Source organism: Chenopodium album, chromosome 9, assembly GCF_948465745.1.
Source record: "Chenopodium album chromosome 9, dcCheAlbu1.1, whole genome shotgun sequence".
Classification (NCBI taxonomy): Eukaryota; Viridiplantae; Streptophyta; class Magnoliopsida; order Caryophyllales; family Amaranthaceae; genus Chenopodium; species Chenopodium album.
Genome location: NC_137842.1, coordinates 5,412,727 through 5,431,957, shown reverse-complemented (window position 1 = coordinate 5,431,957; position 19,231 = coordinate 5,412,727). Strand labels below are relative to the sequence as shown.

The window sequence follows — 19,231 nt, the reverse complement described above, 5'->3', positions numbered from 1 at the left end:
ATTTCAATTCAGTAAGAATAAGGCAAAGTGAACAGAGCCTTACTCTGAATAAGGCCCTGCTCACGCTCTTATTTTTGCTGCACTGAAATTATTTTTACTAAACTGGAATTATTTTAGCTGAACTTTAGAGGACTAAGGCCCCGTTCACTTCACCTTATTTTTGCTAAACTGAAATTATTTTTACTGTACTGAAATTACATTTGCTGAACTTGAATTATTTTTAATGAGCTGAAATTAATTTTATTGAACTTAAATTAATTTTGCTGAACTAAAATTATTTTTACTGATTCTCTATTATATTTTCTTCTTAAAGATACCGATTTATATTGAATTGAACTTATTTTTATTGAACTGAAATTATTTTTGTTGAACTGAAATTATTTTTGCTGAATATTATTTTTATAAGGTGAAGTGAACAGAGCCTGAAATTAACTTTACTGAACTGAAATTATTTTTGCTAAACTGAAATTATTTTTACTGATTTTATGTTATATTTTCTCTTTAATGTTATTGGTTTTTACTGAATTGAAATCATTTTTACTAAACTAAAATTAATTTACTAAACTGAAATTAATTTTGCTGAACTGAATTTATTTTAACTGAATAGTTTTTTTAAGGTCAAGTATACATGGTCTAATCGGTAGACAATCTATAATTCTTCATACATCATATGGAATTTGAAATCCAGGAATTGAAATTCTACTAGCTATTTCCCAAACAAATACTTTGGAATTGAATTCTAAGGATTCTAAGAATTCAAATTATGAAATTAAAATTAGAGGTATCCATTATTTGGATTAAAACTGAAATCCAATCCAATATAAACCGAATTATCAATTCAGATCGAATCCGAACTTTAAATCAGATCGGATCGGATTGAGATTTTTTGAAAATTCGAATTGACCCTAATTGGATCCAATTCAAATCGAAAACCAAATTGTAAAATAAGCTTGTATAAAGATGAATTTCTTTGTTTTTTGAAGTTTAGCTCAAATAATTACTACAGAGTACTACATAAAATTATTAGGGAAACTTTGTATTAATTAATGACTTAATGTTGAACTATTTATTTTACACAAATTTTTGTATGTGGCTGGCCACATGGTGTGGCCGGCCACAATTTTTATTTTTATTTTTTTAAAAATACCACAACTCTTCTCTCTCTTCTTTTCTTATCTTCTTCTTCAAGCCAAACCATACATCACCAACAACTATATATGTACTCCACCTATTTTCTCTCCCCTCTTTTCTTAGCTTCTTCTTCAAGCCAAACCACACATCACCAACAACCATATCTCTACTCCAGCCATTTTCTCTCTCCTCTTTGCCAAATTGCTGCAATTAAAGCCCGAAATTGTAGAAATTGGGAGTTAAATTGCTATGGAAAATTGTGAGTAATTATGCTTAAGATCATCAACAACATTTGAAGGAGTGAAATCGATGAGAACCAAAGAAATGTGAGCTCGTTTTCTTTGTGGAATCTTAGATCAAACATTCTACGTCAAAAATTGTAGAGTGTTACTGGTTTGGTCAGGGGTACTTCAAGGGTGTTACTGGTTTGGTGAGGGTGTTATTGGTTTGGTCAGGTGTTACTGGTTTTGGTCAAGGGTTACTTGTAGGGTGTTACTAGTTTGGTTAGGGGTTACTTGTAGGGTGTTACTGATTTGGTTAGGGATTACTTGTAGGATGCTACTAGTTTTGCTCAAGGGTTACTTGTAGGGTGTTACTGGTTTGGTATGGGCTTTACAAGCAACCGTTGAATAAGTAACAAGTAACCCTTGAATAAATAACTCATACAAGTAACCTCTGAATAAGTAACTCATACAAATAACCCTTAAAAAAAAATAATACAAGTAACCCCTGAAAAAAAAAATACAAGTAAATCTTGAAAAAAAAAAATACAAGTAACCCCTGAAAAAAAAAATACAAGTAACCCCTGAATAAGTAATCCATACAAGTAACCCCTAAAAAAAAATATAAGTAACCCTTGAAAAAAAAATACAAGTCCTGAAAAAAAAATACAAGTAACCCGGACAAAACCAGTAAACCCATTATGCGAATGAATAATAACCCCGTTATGCGCGCGTAATCCGTTATTTTTACTGACTTATGTGGCCTGCTGCACTAAAAAAGCTTTGTTTATTTTAAACATGATCTTGAAGACTTGTATTGATATTAAAGCTTTGTTTTTATAATTGTATTAGACGCTAATAAATAATACTTTGTATAATATAACTTGTTCTTTGCCCGAGCAATGCTCGAATATTCACAAGAAAATAAATTATTTTATAAATTACTATAAGTTTGAGAAGTATCTATTTATGTTATCAAATTATTATAGATTAGATACAGTAATGTAGAGTATCTATCACTAATTTTAGTTTCCTAAGATCTTATGAATTTAAAATTGAGTTTTTTTTTTTTTTTTTTTTTTTTGAATAGCAAAAATATTTCATTAATTAAAAGTCATACGACATCTACAATAGAGATTCGACGTTAACAAATACATAAGATATTGAATCAAATAGAATTTTCCTTCATAAAAACTACGATCGTCGAGTAGATCTTGCACTGCGGAGCATCTCCCGCTTATATCGCTGAAAATTACAGCCTTGTTGGAGAGACAATCTAACGATCCTTTGTAGCCGTGAGGATGTTTTCCTTCTGATTCATCTGTTCGTATTCGATTACTTGATAACTTTTTCACCGACGAAATAATTTCACGACAATCCATTAGATCTGCTACCATGGATTTAAAACTAAGAAATTTCTCCCTTGAAAAGAGGAGATAAACCTTGTCTTTCGAAGGAGGTCGAAAAACCCTTGTCTTTCGAAGGAGATCGGAAACCCTTTCTTTCGAGGGAGAAAAATTCCTCCCAAAAGGAGGAAACATTATTATAAACCTAAAAAAACAATAAAGAAATAAGGATTGGGGCTTTCCACCGATTAAAATCGATGGAAGCCCCTTCAAAATTCAACAATGGAGGCTAGGGTTTTGGTGAGAGAAAGGAGGAGAGAGAAAGGAGGAAAAAGGAGATTTGGGTTTAATTTGATTAATTTAAAATTAAGTTAATATCCTTATTTAGAATAGAAAACGAACAATAAATTTTATATATTAACGATTAAAGATTCAAGGGAATATACAAAAAAATATTTTATTTATTAAATTTTTTATTGTTGCTCTATTGTTTAGGTTGCATATTCTTTTTTTTTTTTTTTTATTTTTTTATTTTATTTGATATGTTATTAATTTTCATGAACAAAAAAGAGAAAAAAAAACAATTTTGGCGGGAAATTTTTTAATACAAACGCAACACGTATACCTTAGGGAATAGGGATAAGGTTGGGGATTACTTTAGTATATTAATATTGAAGTATTGATGATTTAGATTTTCGAATCGGATTCAAATAACCAAATTTTAATTTGAATTGGATCAGGAGAGAACTTCGGATCGAATTAGATTGAAAATTGAAAACCAAATTATATTTTGAATTAAATTGGATCAAATTTGGGCTAAATTCAAACCGAAAATCGAAGGCACACCCTAATTGAAATCTTTCATTGGAAATGAATGGAGTATATCCAAAATGTTCCGGGGTTTGAGTTGTCGTTCTCCAAAAGTGAAAGCCATGGAATCCGATCATCTTCTCTTATTTCTCTGCGGAAAATCGTCGGCCGAGAAAGATATTGCTAATTCTCTGTTTTCCAATTCTAATAATAGTGGTCAATTTCAATTCCCCAATACGAATGCGAATACATCTCTTCGTCTTCAATCTCACCTTCCCCGACCTACCAACGCATCGTTTAATGTGGAATCCTTCTTCACTTCTCTTTCTACTCGTCGTTTTGGACGCTTTCTCATTTGGTCTCCTCGCTTACCTTCTACCCACGACGTCGTTTCACAGTATCCCTCTTTCACTTCTCCTTTTCTTTCATTGTTTATTGTTACTCTTTCAATCACCTTATTCAGATATTCATTGTTGTATTTTTGGTGATGTAACAGTAATTTCAGTGAGCTTCCTGTTGGATCAGTTTGTGTTGCTGATGTTCAGTTCAAAGGCAAAGGTACCTTTTTTTTTTTAATATCAGCTTTTATTATTTCAGTTTATTCTGCATTTTACATTGATTGTTGTGCTAAGCTTTCACATATAGTTTGTACTGGTTATAATTTACTCAACATTACAACTCATTCTGTAAATCAGTGAATTATGCATCATTTCAAACCCCTAACTTATGTTACTTGGACTTGAGTACCCATGTCCGACGTCGGGTGCGAATCCAAGCATCCGACTCGGCTATTTTGGGAAAAAAATCTATGATTTTGAACTAAAATGAAGTGTCCGGGTGTCATACCCATGTCCGAGTGTCCGCGTACGTGAGGTGAAATGAAGAGTCCGAGTAACATATAACTACTTCATGCTTGTCAATGCCTAACTTTGATCATTAATGTCGTTAAGTTATTAAGTTAAATTGAATTAAATTTTTTTTGATATTTAGAAAATAATCGTTGGCACGAATGCAACAAGATCACACGTGCTTGTGTTACAGAGTATAAATAATTATAAATTGATATTATATAGTATGTTAAATGAATCAAAGTGCTTCATCTTAACAAATGAAGGAATGTGAATTTTGCTGATATAAGTGTACTTGTTGCTTAAATGTGCAGGAAGATCAGCAAATGTTTGGGAATCTCCACCAGGTTGTCTTATGTTTTCATTTACGCTACAGATGGAGGATGGACGAATAGTGCCTTTAGTGCAATATATTGCTTCTCTTGCACTTACAGAAGCTATTAAAGATCTTTGTTTTAACAATGGCCTGCCTCAGTTGGGGGTTAAAATTAAGTGGCCAAATGACCTTTACTTAAATGGCTTAAAGGTTGGTGGGGTACTCTGCACATCCACTTATAAATCGAAGAAATTCAATATCAGTGTGGGTAAATGCCGGCAAACCTTTTTTCCCCCCCTTTCAATGGTTATTATAACTTCCTATTGCCATCCTGTTGTAGTTTGATGCAAATGATCTGTTGTATTGCTTGTATGCCTATATCTTACTCCAAGATCATTGTTTTCTCTTTCAGGGATTGGATTAAATGTGGATAATAAACAGCCAACGACTTGCTTGAATGCAAGGTTGCAACAAATAGCCTCTATGTCCTGCCAACTACGGAAAGAAGACATCTTGGCCTCCTTCTTTAACAAGTTTGAGAATTTCTTTGACCAATTCTTAAGCCAAGGTAAACCAAGTTTACTCTTTTCAATCTATTTATAGTTAGCTTTTAGCTCTATTTAGTTTCCTTTCCACTGTCTGTTTAATGTTTATGCCACTTTACCCCTGCTTGTCTGAAGGAGTATATGTGAATTGCTTCAAACTCGATAAAAGACTTATTACTAATACAGGTGCTAATGAGATGTAAAATTCACGAATTTTGACAAAAGCTTGAATTTAATCAAATGGATGCATAAAACTCCAAAGAAATCTTAATTATGATAGATCAATCATTCTACAGTGACTACATATATTTGCGTCATTCTGCATGGAGTAAGATTTAATTGACTTCCCTCATCTACTCGTTTGATACTTGAGAGGAGAGCTTTATTAGAAATGGTGAAAATTAAAAGGTATTATTTTGTAGAATACTGATGATTCTGTTATTCTTTCAGGTTTCAAACCTTTAGAGGAACTCTACTACCAGACTTGGTTGCACAGGTTAGATGCAGGCCTGTCTTTTCTAAACCTCAATTACATAAAAAAATTGCTTATACTGGTTGTCTTATATTGGTTTGCCTCAATAACCCTATCTTCTTGATTACTTTCGCAATTTACAAGTATTTGGACATTCATACCCCTTAGTTATAATGCCTTGTAAGCCTTCCCTGTGGTATGTAGCAAACTAGAAATACTTACTTTGGGGGTATAAACTATTCAGAAGTTTTGGATTTTATAATGTGCAAGCGTTTTTTTGCAAATGCTTTTTCTTATTTTAACTGGATGACATTAGCAAGACAAAGGGGAAAATTGTTGCTGTTGCCTAAATTACGAAGTTGACTGCACTATGCAAAGCTTTTATTTCTTACATTTACAGAACAAGTGGGTTGAGGGTATTTTATATTTGCAGCCTTCATTAATTATTCAAAACAGTATGCACAAATTTGCATTGGGATCAGGCATAAACCATATTTTGAACTATATAGATCCTCCAAAAGTTTAAGGTTCATGCAGAGTTTCAAAGGGTTGCAATATAGAGACTGTTAAGTGTGTATAAATGTAATACTTGAGACACTGCATATTGATCAGCTTCTGTAGTATATTTAGCTAGAAGTATAGTGACCTCTGTTAGGTTTTTATTCAATAAATATCTTTATTCCCCTAAATTTCTTGATGGATTCTTCTAGGGACCGAAATTTTTGTCAATTTCTGGAGCAGGGATAATCTTCTGCATCCAAATGTGAATAGTTGTTGATTCTAAATGGGCTTTATTTCTGATCATTGCTTACAAAAAAAATCTTGTAAAAACTCCTTGACTGATGATATAAATCATGTTATGTTTAGTTCTTAATCACCCAATATAGTTCACATTCAAGTATTCAGTTGTATTGACTTGATGTTCTTTTGTTGTATACCTGCAGTGGACAAAGAGTTATTGTGCAGGATACACGTGAAGGCCAAACAGTGGATAATGCTGCTACTATTCAGGTAATACTTCAAAGCAATGCATATGCACATATACATGTCATAAAAGGATAATGTCAATCATGTGCCCTGGTCTAGTACTTCCAATTCTTCATTACTTTTTATGTGGTTATGCATGCACAGTAAGATCTTTGAAAGATAATGGGAAAAGCATAATTGTTAGTTTGAATACTTACATTTAGAAAATTCCAAGGTATAATTGATGAATGATAACTTTATTAGAGTGGCGGATCCACGGTGGGTTCATTGAACCCACCGTGGATCCGAAAATAAATGTTTATATACAATTTGTGTGCACAAGTTATACAGGAAGTACAACGTAGCTCACTGGTAACTCAGTGTTTTTAATCTTTGCTTATGCTTTGAGGTCTGTTGTTCGATTTCTTGGTGCTTATTTTTTAGCTTTTTAGTATTTTTTTTTTCCTTTTGTTTTTCAGTAATTTTTTCCCCCTTTTGCCTTTTAATATTTTTTTTCCCTTTTGCTGTTATTACTTTACTAAACCTCAATATCCTTTTTAATTTTTCTCCCTTTGGATTTAATTACTTCACTAAATCCCAATACTCAAAATTTCAAATCCTTTACTTTCTCTCCCTAACTTTTGTAGACCATTTTTTTTATGGGTATTCCATTATAGTAAGTTATATGTTATCAATTGTAATTCAAAATTCGAACGTATGTATTAAATTTTAATTTATACTTCCTACCTTCTTTTTTAATTGCAATGTTCATAATTTTACGATATTTACACTCCTTTGATCAATTTTTGTGATTCATACGTTGGAAAAAATTTATATAAGCAAGTGGGATCTGGTTAGATTCGTCTTGTAAAAGTACTTTCATGATATCAAGTTTTTATAAATTTTATAAAAATATAACTTAAGATATTTTAATTGTAAAATGTGCATTGACAAGCATGAAATCACCAACGTTGCAATTAAAAAAAAAAAAAACAGATAACCTAAACATTATATTTTTTGATGATTCCGAACCCACACTTCCAAAATCCTGTATACGCCACTGGCAGCTTAGACCCCTAAATATTTGTTTGGCGTTAGTATCTAGCAAGTTTTGTTTTGTTGGTATCTGCATTGGATATATTGGCATTTTTTGGTTCTTGTACTATATATTGATTTTTCTTGCAGGGATTGACATCATCGGGATATCTATTGGCAATTGGAGATGATGGTCAAATGTGTGAACTTCACCCAGATGGCAATAGGTTTGTAATAATGTCATCATAGTTCTTCTTTTTTCCAATGTTGATTAAGTACATGCTTTCGTAGCATAAAGAACCTGCATTGTTCATTTGAGGGACAGCTTATTGGCTTTATTTCACAATAGTAGCCTACCTTTTAGAATGCTTTGTGGGAGCAGCTCTCTATAGGTGCCACACTGCAGTTTATATCCTTCACTTCTATCAGCCTTGTTTGGAAAAGAGGTGAATCCTTGCATTATTGACAAAGGTGTCAAATTGAATAGTGTATTTCTGGTTTTGGTGTAGTGTTGAAAGATCAAAAATATCAGTGGTAACTTGTAAAGAATGAAATGAGGACGTCTTAGCTGGTTTTTCGTGATACTTTTACTGCAGAGTCTTTTGTTCTGCATAATGGCCAAACATTGATCCGCTTGTATGGTAGAGCATGACTTTTCAGTTACTTGGATTTCATATGCTGACTAGGTCTTTCCAAGGTTTCCTTTTGTCTTTTAGAGGTGAAGCATGGGACGAGTTTGCCCACCTTACTGGTAATGGGCCTAATCCAGATAGCATTTAGCACATACTATTTATGAGGCTGTAAAGCAAGCCCTTGAAGATCTTCCGATACCCAGTGAACAAATACAACTAGTGGATATGTGGGAGGGTTCCCGGGGCACCAGTACAAGATGTATTATAACCGTCAGTAGGCTTTGGGGACCCATTACCTAGCACCTTGGAAAGCCTGAGTAGAAATCTTTCAAGCTCTAAAACAGCCTATATTGGTAATCTGATCATAAATGAAAATAGATATGAAGTGGCTCATTCTTGCAGAATTTGCAGCCTTTAATCATGAATAATAGAGTAATAGACCCTCCCATTGCCCAATCATAAATGTCAACATTTATTGTGAAGCCTGCAAATGTTAAAACCAATGCTAACTGTCTTGCTAAAGGCTATAGCTAATGTCTAACATAACTCGGTTTTGATGTTGCTGGTAAGTCTCCTACGCCCTTAGCCACTTTCAGAAGATAATTGTTGTCTGCAGCATGAAGAGTTTTGTATTGATATAGAAGAAGACAAGGCTACCCATGGGACCATTATGAGATTGGGGTTAATATGTGAGTAGAACCAATGGGAGGCCTTATGGTGGTCACTTTATCACCATAACTTATGTGACACCATGGAGACCTTTATTGGACCCTGGTAGAAAGCCTTCTTTGCCAAAAGTGATGTGCAATCTCCATGGGTCTTTACTAGCCTCTTGCAGTCTATAGAGGACTATTTAACCTTTTCATATTGTGGATACATGCATTGTGATATTTTTTTGCAACTTTTCACCATTTTCTTTTGGTAGTTTTCTGCTCTCAAGCTGTGTATATAAATTACTGTTAGATCAAAAATCTATAATATCCTTTGAATTTAAAATTTTATAAACGTGATTATTAGTATCGAATCTGTAATTTATGGGACTGAACGTATTGATTTTGAACCCATATTTGGGAGTGGTACCCAATAGCATGTTGTTGCCACAAGCAGAGTTCCGCTCTATTTCTAGGAAATCTCCTAATTGCTCCAAAGCATCATTTCCCTTTAGCATAATGCCTTTCAAGCAGGTGAAAGCAATGCCATTGTGCATCATTGAGTGACGGACTGACGGAGGATTATATTGTGAGAGGATACCCTTTAATTGTTTGTGAACCATGATACACGTAAGTGGTGTGCTATGTATGAGTGTTTTGAATATTGGTTCAAATTCTCTTTCAAGGAATGTTAAGGACTTATCTCCCTTCTCCACACATCCCACTGATCATTGGAAAACAACTTTATGATATCAATTTATTAATAGCAGGAATACAACAAAAAAATATTGGAGTATTAGATCTATAGATGTTCTTTTTATATCCTGGATGATTAGAAGAATTATTTCATGGATTGAAAAGACAAGAAGTTTATAAATGATGTAAGATTGAAAGATTTTTTTTGAATCTAATTATTATTCTCATGTTCTGTTGATGATCTCAAAGAACAAGTATTAATAGAAGAAAAGAATAAAAGTTGATGTCATTTTTATTAGAGGTCATTAGCATAAGGCAGACAATTGTTGTCAAAATAATTAGAGTATTATGACAAAGAAGAATCAATTGTGTGGGTTTGCATAGGCAGGAAAATATAGGAGGTTATTAGTCTTATTACCAATATTACATGATCTCCTATTGTCTGCATGTTGAAGGAATAGGAAGAGGTTGAGAAGTTTGATAATGGCTTCAATCCAAATTTGTTTAAAATTTTATATTTGAAGGTACTTGCAAATTGTTATCATATTATACTAAAGAAACGTGCCAAATTATTTCTTTTCCTCAAAATTATTATGCTACTCTTTTTGGTGGGTTGGTAGACCGGCTGGATATTATTGATCATTTCATCTTATTCTGTATTAGCACCTCTGATTTCTAATTGCTTCTTTTTAGATCAATCATTCAAAGTTTCTTTAACTTAATTTACATGAATTGTTAAAGACCCGAGGACATTGCAAGTCAACAACTTTTAATTTGATGATTCAGTTATATCTTTTAAGTTTTGTCAGTTAATGACTAATATACTTAATTTTTTATTGCGTGGCAGCCTTGACTTCTTCAAAGGACTAGTCAGACACAAATTGAGTTGAAGAGTGCTCTACCATTCTTTTTCATGTGCTATTTATGAGGTTTTCTTTACCTCTCTTTTCATTTATTTATTAAAAGATACAATTAAAAAAATGTTAAATCTTGCCTTTTTATTTGTGCGTATAGTAGTGCAATCCTGTTCAGAGTCGGATTTAATGTATTTTTGGAAGCATGTCAGATATCATTGATTTGAATGATTTATGGTGTCTATTTTCAACCTAGATCTTATTATATTTCATTTGCCACAATTTGAAATATGTTGACCAATGTTTTGGTGATACAGAATGACAAAATAAATAACATCTAGGGGGATGTGCCTGGGTTTGTTGCTTGTGTACTTGATATTTTGGTTGCATTAGCTATTGGTGTGTTTAATTGTTGTGATTCAAAGTTTCATCCGTTGTTAATGTCAGCAAGCAACTTTGTTCGATCTGACCCTATCCATTTGCCTGTCGAACTAACTGCCCTGACTTTGCTGTTTTCTATAAGAGTAAAAGCTTACAATTATTTACTCCATCAGTCTGGAAGTGCAATTAGAGGTGGTCCATAAAGAACTTAGATAGCATTTGTGACTGACTTCATCACACCCACAGTCCACACTCGTGTACTCATATCTAAATATCTAATAAGGTTTGGAATACTCATCCTTTTTTGTTTGGCTCCTTTTTGTTTTTAGGATGTCCTTTAAATATTGTCTTGTAATAATGACTATGAAAGACCATTAATTTATTTTCACATTCACAATATTATGTTAGGCTCGAACAATTGGGTACCCTTGAGCTGTTGTTCTGGGCAAGAGCCCGTCCCAAAACAATTGAAAAATAGATGGCTGTCTGTTAGAATACGAGTATACGAGTAACATGCATATAATAATAATGCTTCCTATGTTAGATTATCATGATATTATGAGATAAGCCCTAAGAGTAGCCGTAGTACCCAGTTTTGTTTGTTTGCAGACTTGAAGTCTTATGAAGTATCTTGTGGGCACCAATTTCAAGTACAACCAAGTCATTTATATTGAAAAGGACTTGGTTGTACTTGTATGAGGAAGGTGGCCTCAGCCTTTAGAAATTTGACCTTAGGGTTCGTCATTTTCCTTACCTCGGAAATAAAGAATAGCTAATGAAAATACATAAATAATAATACTACGTAATACGATTATATAAATGTGGGTAAATAGATAATAGCAGTATGACAAAAATGGAAACAGAGATTTTTTGGGGCAGTTTGTTTAACAGAAGAAGAAGAGTTTGATTCATCCTCATAGACATTCTTGTCTTGGTCTGGTTTAGTCACATTGGACTTGTACAGTAACACAATGGTGGACCAAATTTCAACTCAAGCATAAAGCTTCTGTTGCTTTCAAATCCCAGTTACCCTATGCATTTATTTGAAGTTGCCCAATGCCCACCACTAATTTCTGTGATTAAATCTCTGAATACTCTTTTTTAGCTTCTTTATCCTTTTATCAAATTAGTTTTGAATTGTTGCTTCACTTTAACAGTTGTGCATGTCAAACTTGCTTGTTCAAAGTCCATCTCTAGTTATTGAAGAAACTTAAGATTACTTTGTTATGTGTCTCAAAGTAAATGATTGGTTAAGCTTAAGCCGAACAAACTAATAAACTTTTCGTGAATAATCTGAAGTACAGCAACATTTATTATAGATTTTGACAGCAAATCTATCTTCCCATCTAAGCCGGAATTCTAGAGTGACATGCGTAATGGCAGTTTACATGTACTATACAAGAAATATATTCTAGAAATAACAAGATAGTGAGATATAGAATGCTGAAGGTGATGCCTGAAACAGGTGATCTAATAAAAAGTAGTACATGGTATTTATGTTGCACTTGCAGGCTGCAGGAGTGAGATTGAGCTGGAAAGCGACTAAAAAAAGGACCAATTGTTGTTTGGCAGAGTGAGTCAACAGCCAAGAATTGAAGATAGAGAGAGAAATCTCTGGAATCAAATCCTAATCATCTTTGTTGGGGAGTATTAGCGTTTCAATTTCATCAATCAAACAGATCAACTATTCATATCAACTGAACTTGATTGGCCTTCTAGTACTATTTTCTTTTGTCAGGGATGCCTTATCTTCTCTTCCATAGTTTTTTGTTTTACATCATTAGTAATAAGTATGTAGTATTATATTAATAATCATATTATTCGCACATTTTTGGTTTTGGCTACTTTGTTCTTTTTATGTGTACATGAATAAATTAATTATTGAACTTTGTACACCAATTGTGATAAGTGAATATTTGGTGATGAATTCAATTTCCAAGTACCTATGGTGTACTCAAGTTGGGGTGTTTGATGGTGGAGTACTGGATTTGATGTCAAGGCAGACGAGCTATTATGCATGATATGAGTGAAATCTGTTCATTAGTATCCAACTGATATCAGCTGGAATACTCTTCCCTTGGTTGCCGTCATCTTGTGCATCCCTTTTCCCCATTGCTTTTAATTATCTGCATTTTCTTCTATCAAGGGAGTATTGCAGTAATGCCATCTAAGGGTGTAGACTTAATCTTGGGTATCCCTATTGTCAGCTTCTGACATCAAATTGAAGATGGACTTATCTGGAGCTCGAAAATGTTGCATTTGAACAGATTATATATATATATATATATATATATATATATATTTGGAGAAAGAAATTGCCTGATCCTAAGTAGAAAGAGAAAGGAGTTAGTCTTTGGTCTATGATAAAAGATAACATTGGAAAAGATCTTACAAAAGTTTGTCTTCCTGTTTATATTAATGAACCAATCTCTTCTCTTCAAAAATGCTTCGAAGAATTGGAGTATTCGTATCTCTTTGACAGGGCAAACGCATGGGGAAAGAAGGTAATATTCAAAATCATGTCATGTTGTTTTGTCTCATCTTTATCGTCTTTTAAATATGCTATTTGTATTGCCAGAAATAGAATTCCACAATTGGTGAATGTGCCTTGTCTTTGTGCTTGATATTGTGTGCCTACTTCAAACAAAAATATTGCAGCTTTTGTCAAATTTCTTCAATCTGCATTAATTGGACAGAGATGAGATTTCATGATGTATTTTATTTCTTTTATGAAAATCTTGTTCAATTTGATTCCCTTGAGGATGCTTTCTCATTTTCTTTTTCCAGTCATTTTTCAGATGTGTGAATTTAGGTTAGCGTACTCCCCACCTGGCCTGTTGTTGTTGGGAAGTTGAAAACTGAAATTGTGTCTTATCCATGCGCTGTATAGAAATTACAAAGGCTTAACAATTGTTTCATATGGCTCAAACCTTTGTTAGGATTGGTTTTTTGTGCTCATTGCATAATCTATCCGTGAACTAATTTACATTCTTATTCTTGATTATGTAGTTAAAATGATTATCTTCAATGTAGCTGTGTTTGCTGTTCCTGGCTATGTCTCCACCGAGGGACGAATCTGCTAGCCATTTAATCCATTGTTGTGAGAAACTTATGAAGCTGATATTCCTGAAAAAGGACTCCGGTTTTTCCCAGAAAAGGTTTCTATCTCTCACCTGAAAGTGCCATGTTAATATTTTATCAGTGATTTCAATTTTTCAATTATATTTTGTAGTGGATAATGCTTTTCATGTCATTTTGTTAGTTTTCTTTTGATGATTCGGAATTGAGACCTTGAAGTTCTGGAAATAAAATAGCCTGGGTTATTATTTTAGAACAAGGATACTGAATCGTTAGGTTTGTTATTTTGTGCTAGGTAAGTCATCATCCTATGATTGTTGCCTGTCATTGTGATCTAAATGGTTGGAGATTATGGGGAGACAGCAATTTGAAAAGTAAGTTTTATACAACTTGATCCTGTTGGGATTCTTACCTTGGTTTGATGATGGAGAAGTTTTTCAATGGAGTAAGGTGAGCTATATAAACTACTATTGGGCTATTGGCTAATATGAAGTGTTCCCTTATGCTCAATTTCTGAATTACAGAGTTATTTTTATTTTTAGGTAACCACATCCATATACAACCTTATATTAGGAAAGCTATATTGCAAACACTATGGTACGATGCTTATACAGGGAAATCGGGAGTATTCCTGCAAGATGAAGTTCAAGGAGCAGTCTATTATTGACCGAACTCCTCGACAGGTACTGTCCCTCTTCCTCCCCGAGCCAAACCTGGATGATTTTCACTCTTCACCAACAGTAAATTAACATCCTGTCTTTTTTAGTCACTGTCTACTGTTTGTTTTCCAGAGAATCAAGGCCTTTTTCTTTTTGCATTTCCAGCCTTGTTCAGTCTTTCTTTCTTTTTTCTTTTTTTTTTTTTTTTTTTTTTTTTTTTTTTTTTTTTGGGGGGGGGGGGGGGGGGTGGGTGTGTGTGTGTGTGTGTGTGTGTGTGTGGTTGTGAGGAGTTGGTTTAATATACTTTTGACCTATCATGGGTAACATTACTAATTTATTAAATCACTCAAATGAATTTAAAAGATCTTTTCCGGTTGTGTTTTTAAATCAGGTAGATTTGATGTAGAAAACACCTAAGCTTCTGGCTCATTACCCTCGTCTGCCCTTAAATAGGTCTAGAAAATGTGGAAAACTAAAGCAGAAATACATAACATTTGTTTTTTCTTCTATTTCAAGTTTTCAACTGTAGTGAACTTGTTTCTCTCTCCATTGGATACCTTGCTCTCGTGTTTAAGATTCTAGCAAGTACTTGGTAGTGTATAAGTTAATGTATGGATTGTGCATAATTATTTATACCCTGGATTAAAAATTGTACAGCGTTCTTGTTCTAGAGTTGAATTTCTAGTAACCTTGTGTGTTATTTGAAGATGGTGATCTTAAATTTGACAGTTGACCTTGCCTTGTTGTTCTAATACTAAGAGGACTAGGTTTATGTTGATGCTTAACACATCAAGAAAATTTTACCTTCTTTCTAAATATCTGATTGCTTTCCAAGTAAAGATGGGCACGGGACGTGCCGGCATGCGGGCGGCACGGGCCTGGCACGGCGGCCCACCTGTGGGCCGTGCCGTGAACAAAAATCTAGGAATCGGCACGGGCACGGCACGAGGCACGGTGGGCGGCCCGTAGGTCGGCACGACACTCGTAATTTTTTTTTATTATATGTATTGTTGTTTTTTGCTAAATTAATAAAATTATTTATATAAACTTAAGCATAATTAGATAAATAATTTATATAACCTATTAACCTTAATTAAAATAAAGTTGTTCAAAACAAAATATATTAACATTAACCTAAACATAAATTAATAACAATATTTATATAAAATTAAGTTGTGCTAAAATATATATATATATATATATATATATGTATGTATATATATATATATATATATATGTATATATATATATATATATATATATATATATATATCGTTTTTTATTATTAAAAAAAAAGTGGCACGATTTGGCCCGCGGCCCGGCCCACAGGAACGTGGGCCGTGCCGTGCCGTGGGCTGGGGTTTGCCAAATTTAGGCACGGCATGGCACGGCCCGCCGCGGAGCTGGCACGGCACGGCACGCCCACCACCGCGGCACGGCCCGTTGCCCATCTTTATTTCCAGGTTCAAGGTATAGTGCAAGAAAGAAATGGGAAAACAGTTGTTACATTGTTTGGAAAGTGGGATGAAAACATGCATTATGCTTATGATAAATGGTGACTGCTTAGGTAAAGGAAAGGGAGATGCTGTCTCATAAGCCCGATTATTGTGGAGGCGAAGTAAGCCTCCCAGATATCCTACCAGATATAATCTAACTCGCTTTGCAATGACATTGAGTGAGCTTACTCCTGGATTTAAGGTAACTACTGAAATTCAATGTCCCTTCTTTAATTTTGCTCAAATTCTATTTGCTAGTTGCTACAGTTCCTGATTTACCTTTAATTACTGTTGATTGGTAATATAAATGTTTTGAGCCCACCCATAAAGAGTAAGGTCATCCCTGGACTATCTCAGTTGTTGGAATGATCAATCTGGTTAGTTTCATTGTTTTAATTGAATTAGAGCTTGCAGATTGATTCATTTTTAAGAGCTGCGCCTTAGTCTAGTTAAACAAGACCTCCTGAGCAATTGCTAAGCATGGATACTGCAAAGCAAAGTCCTTGAATGACTCACTTTCTTTTCTTTTTTATTATTATTTTTAGGTTAATTTTTAAATTACCACCCAAAAATGTAACCATTTTCAAACTAACCACCCGTTTAATTTTTTATTTCAAATTACCACCCTTTAAATTAAATAAATGCTCAGATTACCACCCATTTTCAAAAATTCGTTGGATTTTCCGTTTGTAGGCCCCATCTAACACTTATTTTGACCCTTTTGACTGATTTTTTTTCCCCGATTTTTGTAAGCTCAAATTACCACCCAAAAATGTAAGCTCAAAATGTAATCAATCTCTATTTTTCAATTATTATTATTGAGAGCTAACGAATTTGGGAATATATCTTCAGAGGGTTATATGTGCTTTTTGTGGGTTTGGATTATTTATTTTATGTTTTTGTTTTTATAGGAGAAGCTGCCCCCCTACTGATTCTAGGCTAAGGCCGACCAGCGGTACCTGGAAAACGGGGAGTATGAGAAGGAAAATGCAGAGAAGTTGCGGCTAGAGCAAAGGCAGCGGCAGGTAATTAAATTTGTGATAGCAATGTTTAATTATTGAATTTGGCTCCCTATGTTTTTCCTTAATTTTCTCTCTGAGGGAACAAATCTTTCAAGGTTGTAGTTTTGAAAGACGATGTAGTAAAAAACTGTTTTTTGCTTGCCATTCCAGGCTCGAAAAATGCAAGAAAGGGGCTGGAAGCCACGGTGGTTTGCCAAGGATAAAGAAACCGACACATATCTATTAGTCGGAGGGTATTAGGAGGCCAGGGAACAGGGCAACTGGGAATCATGTCCTGATATCTTTGGCCAAATTTCTCCTGAGTTTTTGGACTGATTACACGCATCTGAAGTCACCTATATGGTTAGCCCAAAAGGCCAAAAAAACATAGACCCTGTTTGGGAGAAAGCTCAAAGCTGAAGCTGATTGAGTGAGCTGATTTTGACTAGCTGATTTTATTAACTGATTTGACTAACTTATTGTATTAACTGATTATATAAAAGTGTTTGGTAAATAGTTGATAGCTTAAAAATGATTGAGTATGTGAAATGACCAATAAGCTAATTGTGGGATAGGTAGTTTAGATAGGATTTTAAATTAAATGAGGTTATAAGTGTCATTTCACAATAATTAATGAATAAGCTAATTGAAAAAGCTCTTAAAATGAGCTTTTTCAAAAAGAGCTTATTTAGTGGAATAAGCTCTTTCAATAAGCTTACTACCAAACACTTGTATTAGCTTGTTTGACTAGTCAATCAGCTAAAGTTAGTCAAATAAGCTAATATACCTCCAATAAGCTAACTACCAAATAGGGCCATACATTTTTCCTGTGTCTAGAATTCTTTTACCCTTCATATATGGGCCCTGTTTGGGAGAAAGCTGAAAGCTGAAACTGATTGAGTTAGTTGATTTTGACTAGCTGATTTTATTAACTGATTTGACTAACTTATTGTATCAACTGATTAAAGGTGACTGAGTATGTGAAATTACCAATAAGCTAATTGTGGGGTAGGTAGTTTAGATATGATTTTAAATTAAATGAGGTTATAAGTATCATTTCACAATAATTAATGAAAAAGCTCCTAAAATGAGCTTTTTCAAAAAGAGCTTATTTAGTAGAATAAGCTCTTTCAATAAGCTTACTACCAAACACTTGTATTAGCTTGTTTGACTAGTCAATCAGCTAAAGTTAGTCAAATAAGCTAATATACCCCCAATAAACTTACTTCCAAACAGGGCCATAGTCAGCTAGTGGTGCATCGATAGAATTGAGTCGTTTATATATGTGAATTACATATTGTAAAGTATACTAGATGATAGGTTAATCATAAAAGAATCTTTATTTTTCAATTGTTTTTGCCATGGCACATAGCTTTTAAGCAAGTGTGTAGAAATCGCTCGTGATATACAGAGAAACTAGTATCATAGGCATGTCCAAACACGATATTTGTGGCAAAGTGTTTTATTTGTATCTCATTGTCAAAGTTAAAATGAGCACTTAATTAAAGCTTAATTTGGTTTGTTTGCTTAAGATAAGGATGAATTGTCGCAATTACCAATCAACCTGATTGTTGAAGTTGGTTGTTGGAAACCTATATTGCAAAAACTTACTCCGTATTAACTTATTAAGGCTTTCAAATTGTTGTTTAGACCCTTCAAAATGAGGTTCTATGTGTCCTCAACAACAATCAGATCAAGTTACAACAAAATCCAACAGTCATAATATCACGTAAATGATGTGTTTGTGAAGCCTTTCTTGAGAAATTCAAACTGTAACTCTCTCAAACATTCTTTGCTCCTCTCCTTATGTGATTTTCTTTTTGTGCATGTAACTTTTTGCTGCTCCTTTGCCCCTTGTTGACTATACAATACAAGCATACAACAAATACACCACTCTAAGCTTCTTTTAGAAGTCAACTAATAAATTTCTAGTTGGACCTAAAACATGAGACCACAATTTTGGACTCACAAACACAAGATAATAGCAAACTAATGTGTGTTACAATTGGGATGAAACTAAAGGTGATAAAAATTCAATCAAGCCAGACATTAGCATGAAATATCACACTCAACCCCATAAAAATGAGTTGGACT

The 19,231-nt window shown here is 33.8% G+C and overlaps 1 protein-coding gene and 1 pseudogene across 2 annotated transcripts; both read left to right on the top strand.

The window, feature by feature from the left end:
- Positions 1–3,513: 3,513 nt before the first annotated feature.
- Positions 3,514–12,830, top strand: LOC145559457 (biotin--protein ligase 2-like). The gene is made up of 9 exons (XM_081620883.1): positions 3,514–3,905; positions 4,005–4,066; positions 4,671–4,940; positions 5,085–5,240; positions 5,668–5,713; positions 6,634–6,700; positions 7,841–7,917; positions 10,516–10,597; positions 12,415–12,830. Exons 1-8 carry the CDS (start codon positions 3,589–3,591, stop codon positions 10,556–10,558), a joined length of 1,038 nt encoding a protein of 345 aa, XP_081477009.1. The 5' UTR covers positions 3,514–3,588; the 3' UTR covers positions 10,559–10,597; positions 12,415–12,830.
- Positions 12,831–13,263: 433 nt separating this feature from the next.
- Positions 13,264–17,736, top strand: LOC145557365 (oxysterol-binding protein-related protein 1B-like; annotated as a pseudogene). The gene is made up of 7 exons (XR_014092299.1): positions 13,264–13,407; positions 13,843–14,061; positions 14,277–14,431; positions 14,524–14,664; positions 16,208–16,338; positions 17,048–17,161; positions 17,309–17,736. The product of XR_014092299.1 is annotated as an oxysterol-binding protein-related protein 1B-like (transcript).
- The last annotated feature ends 1,495 nt before the right edge of the window (positions 17,737–19,231 follow it).

Excerpts from the sequence above, each read along its gene's own strand:
- LOC145559457 (XM_081620883.1), top strand. The coding sequence starts at position 3,589 with ATGTTCCGGGGTTTGAGTTGTCGTTCTCCAAAAGTGAAAGCCATGGAA. Across the intron at positions 6,701-7,840 it reads ATAATGCTGCTACTATTCAG|GGATTGACATCATCGGGATA; the intron begins GTAATACTTCAA and ends TTTTTCTTGCAG. Across the intron at positions 7,918-10,515 it reads CTTCACCCAGATGGCAATAG|CCTTGACTTCTTCAAAGGAC; the intron begins GTTTGTAATAAT and ends ATTGCGTGGCAG.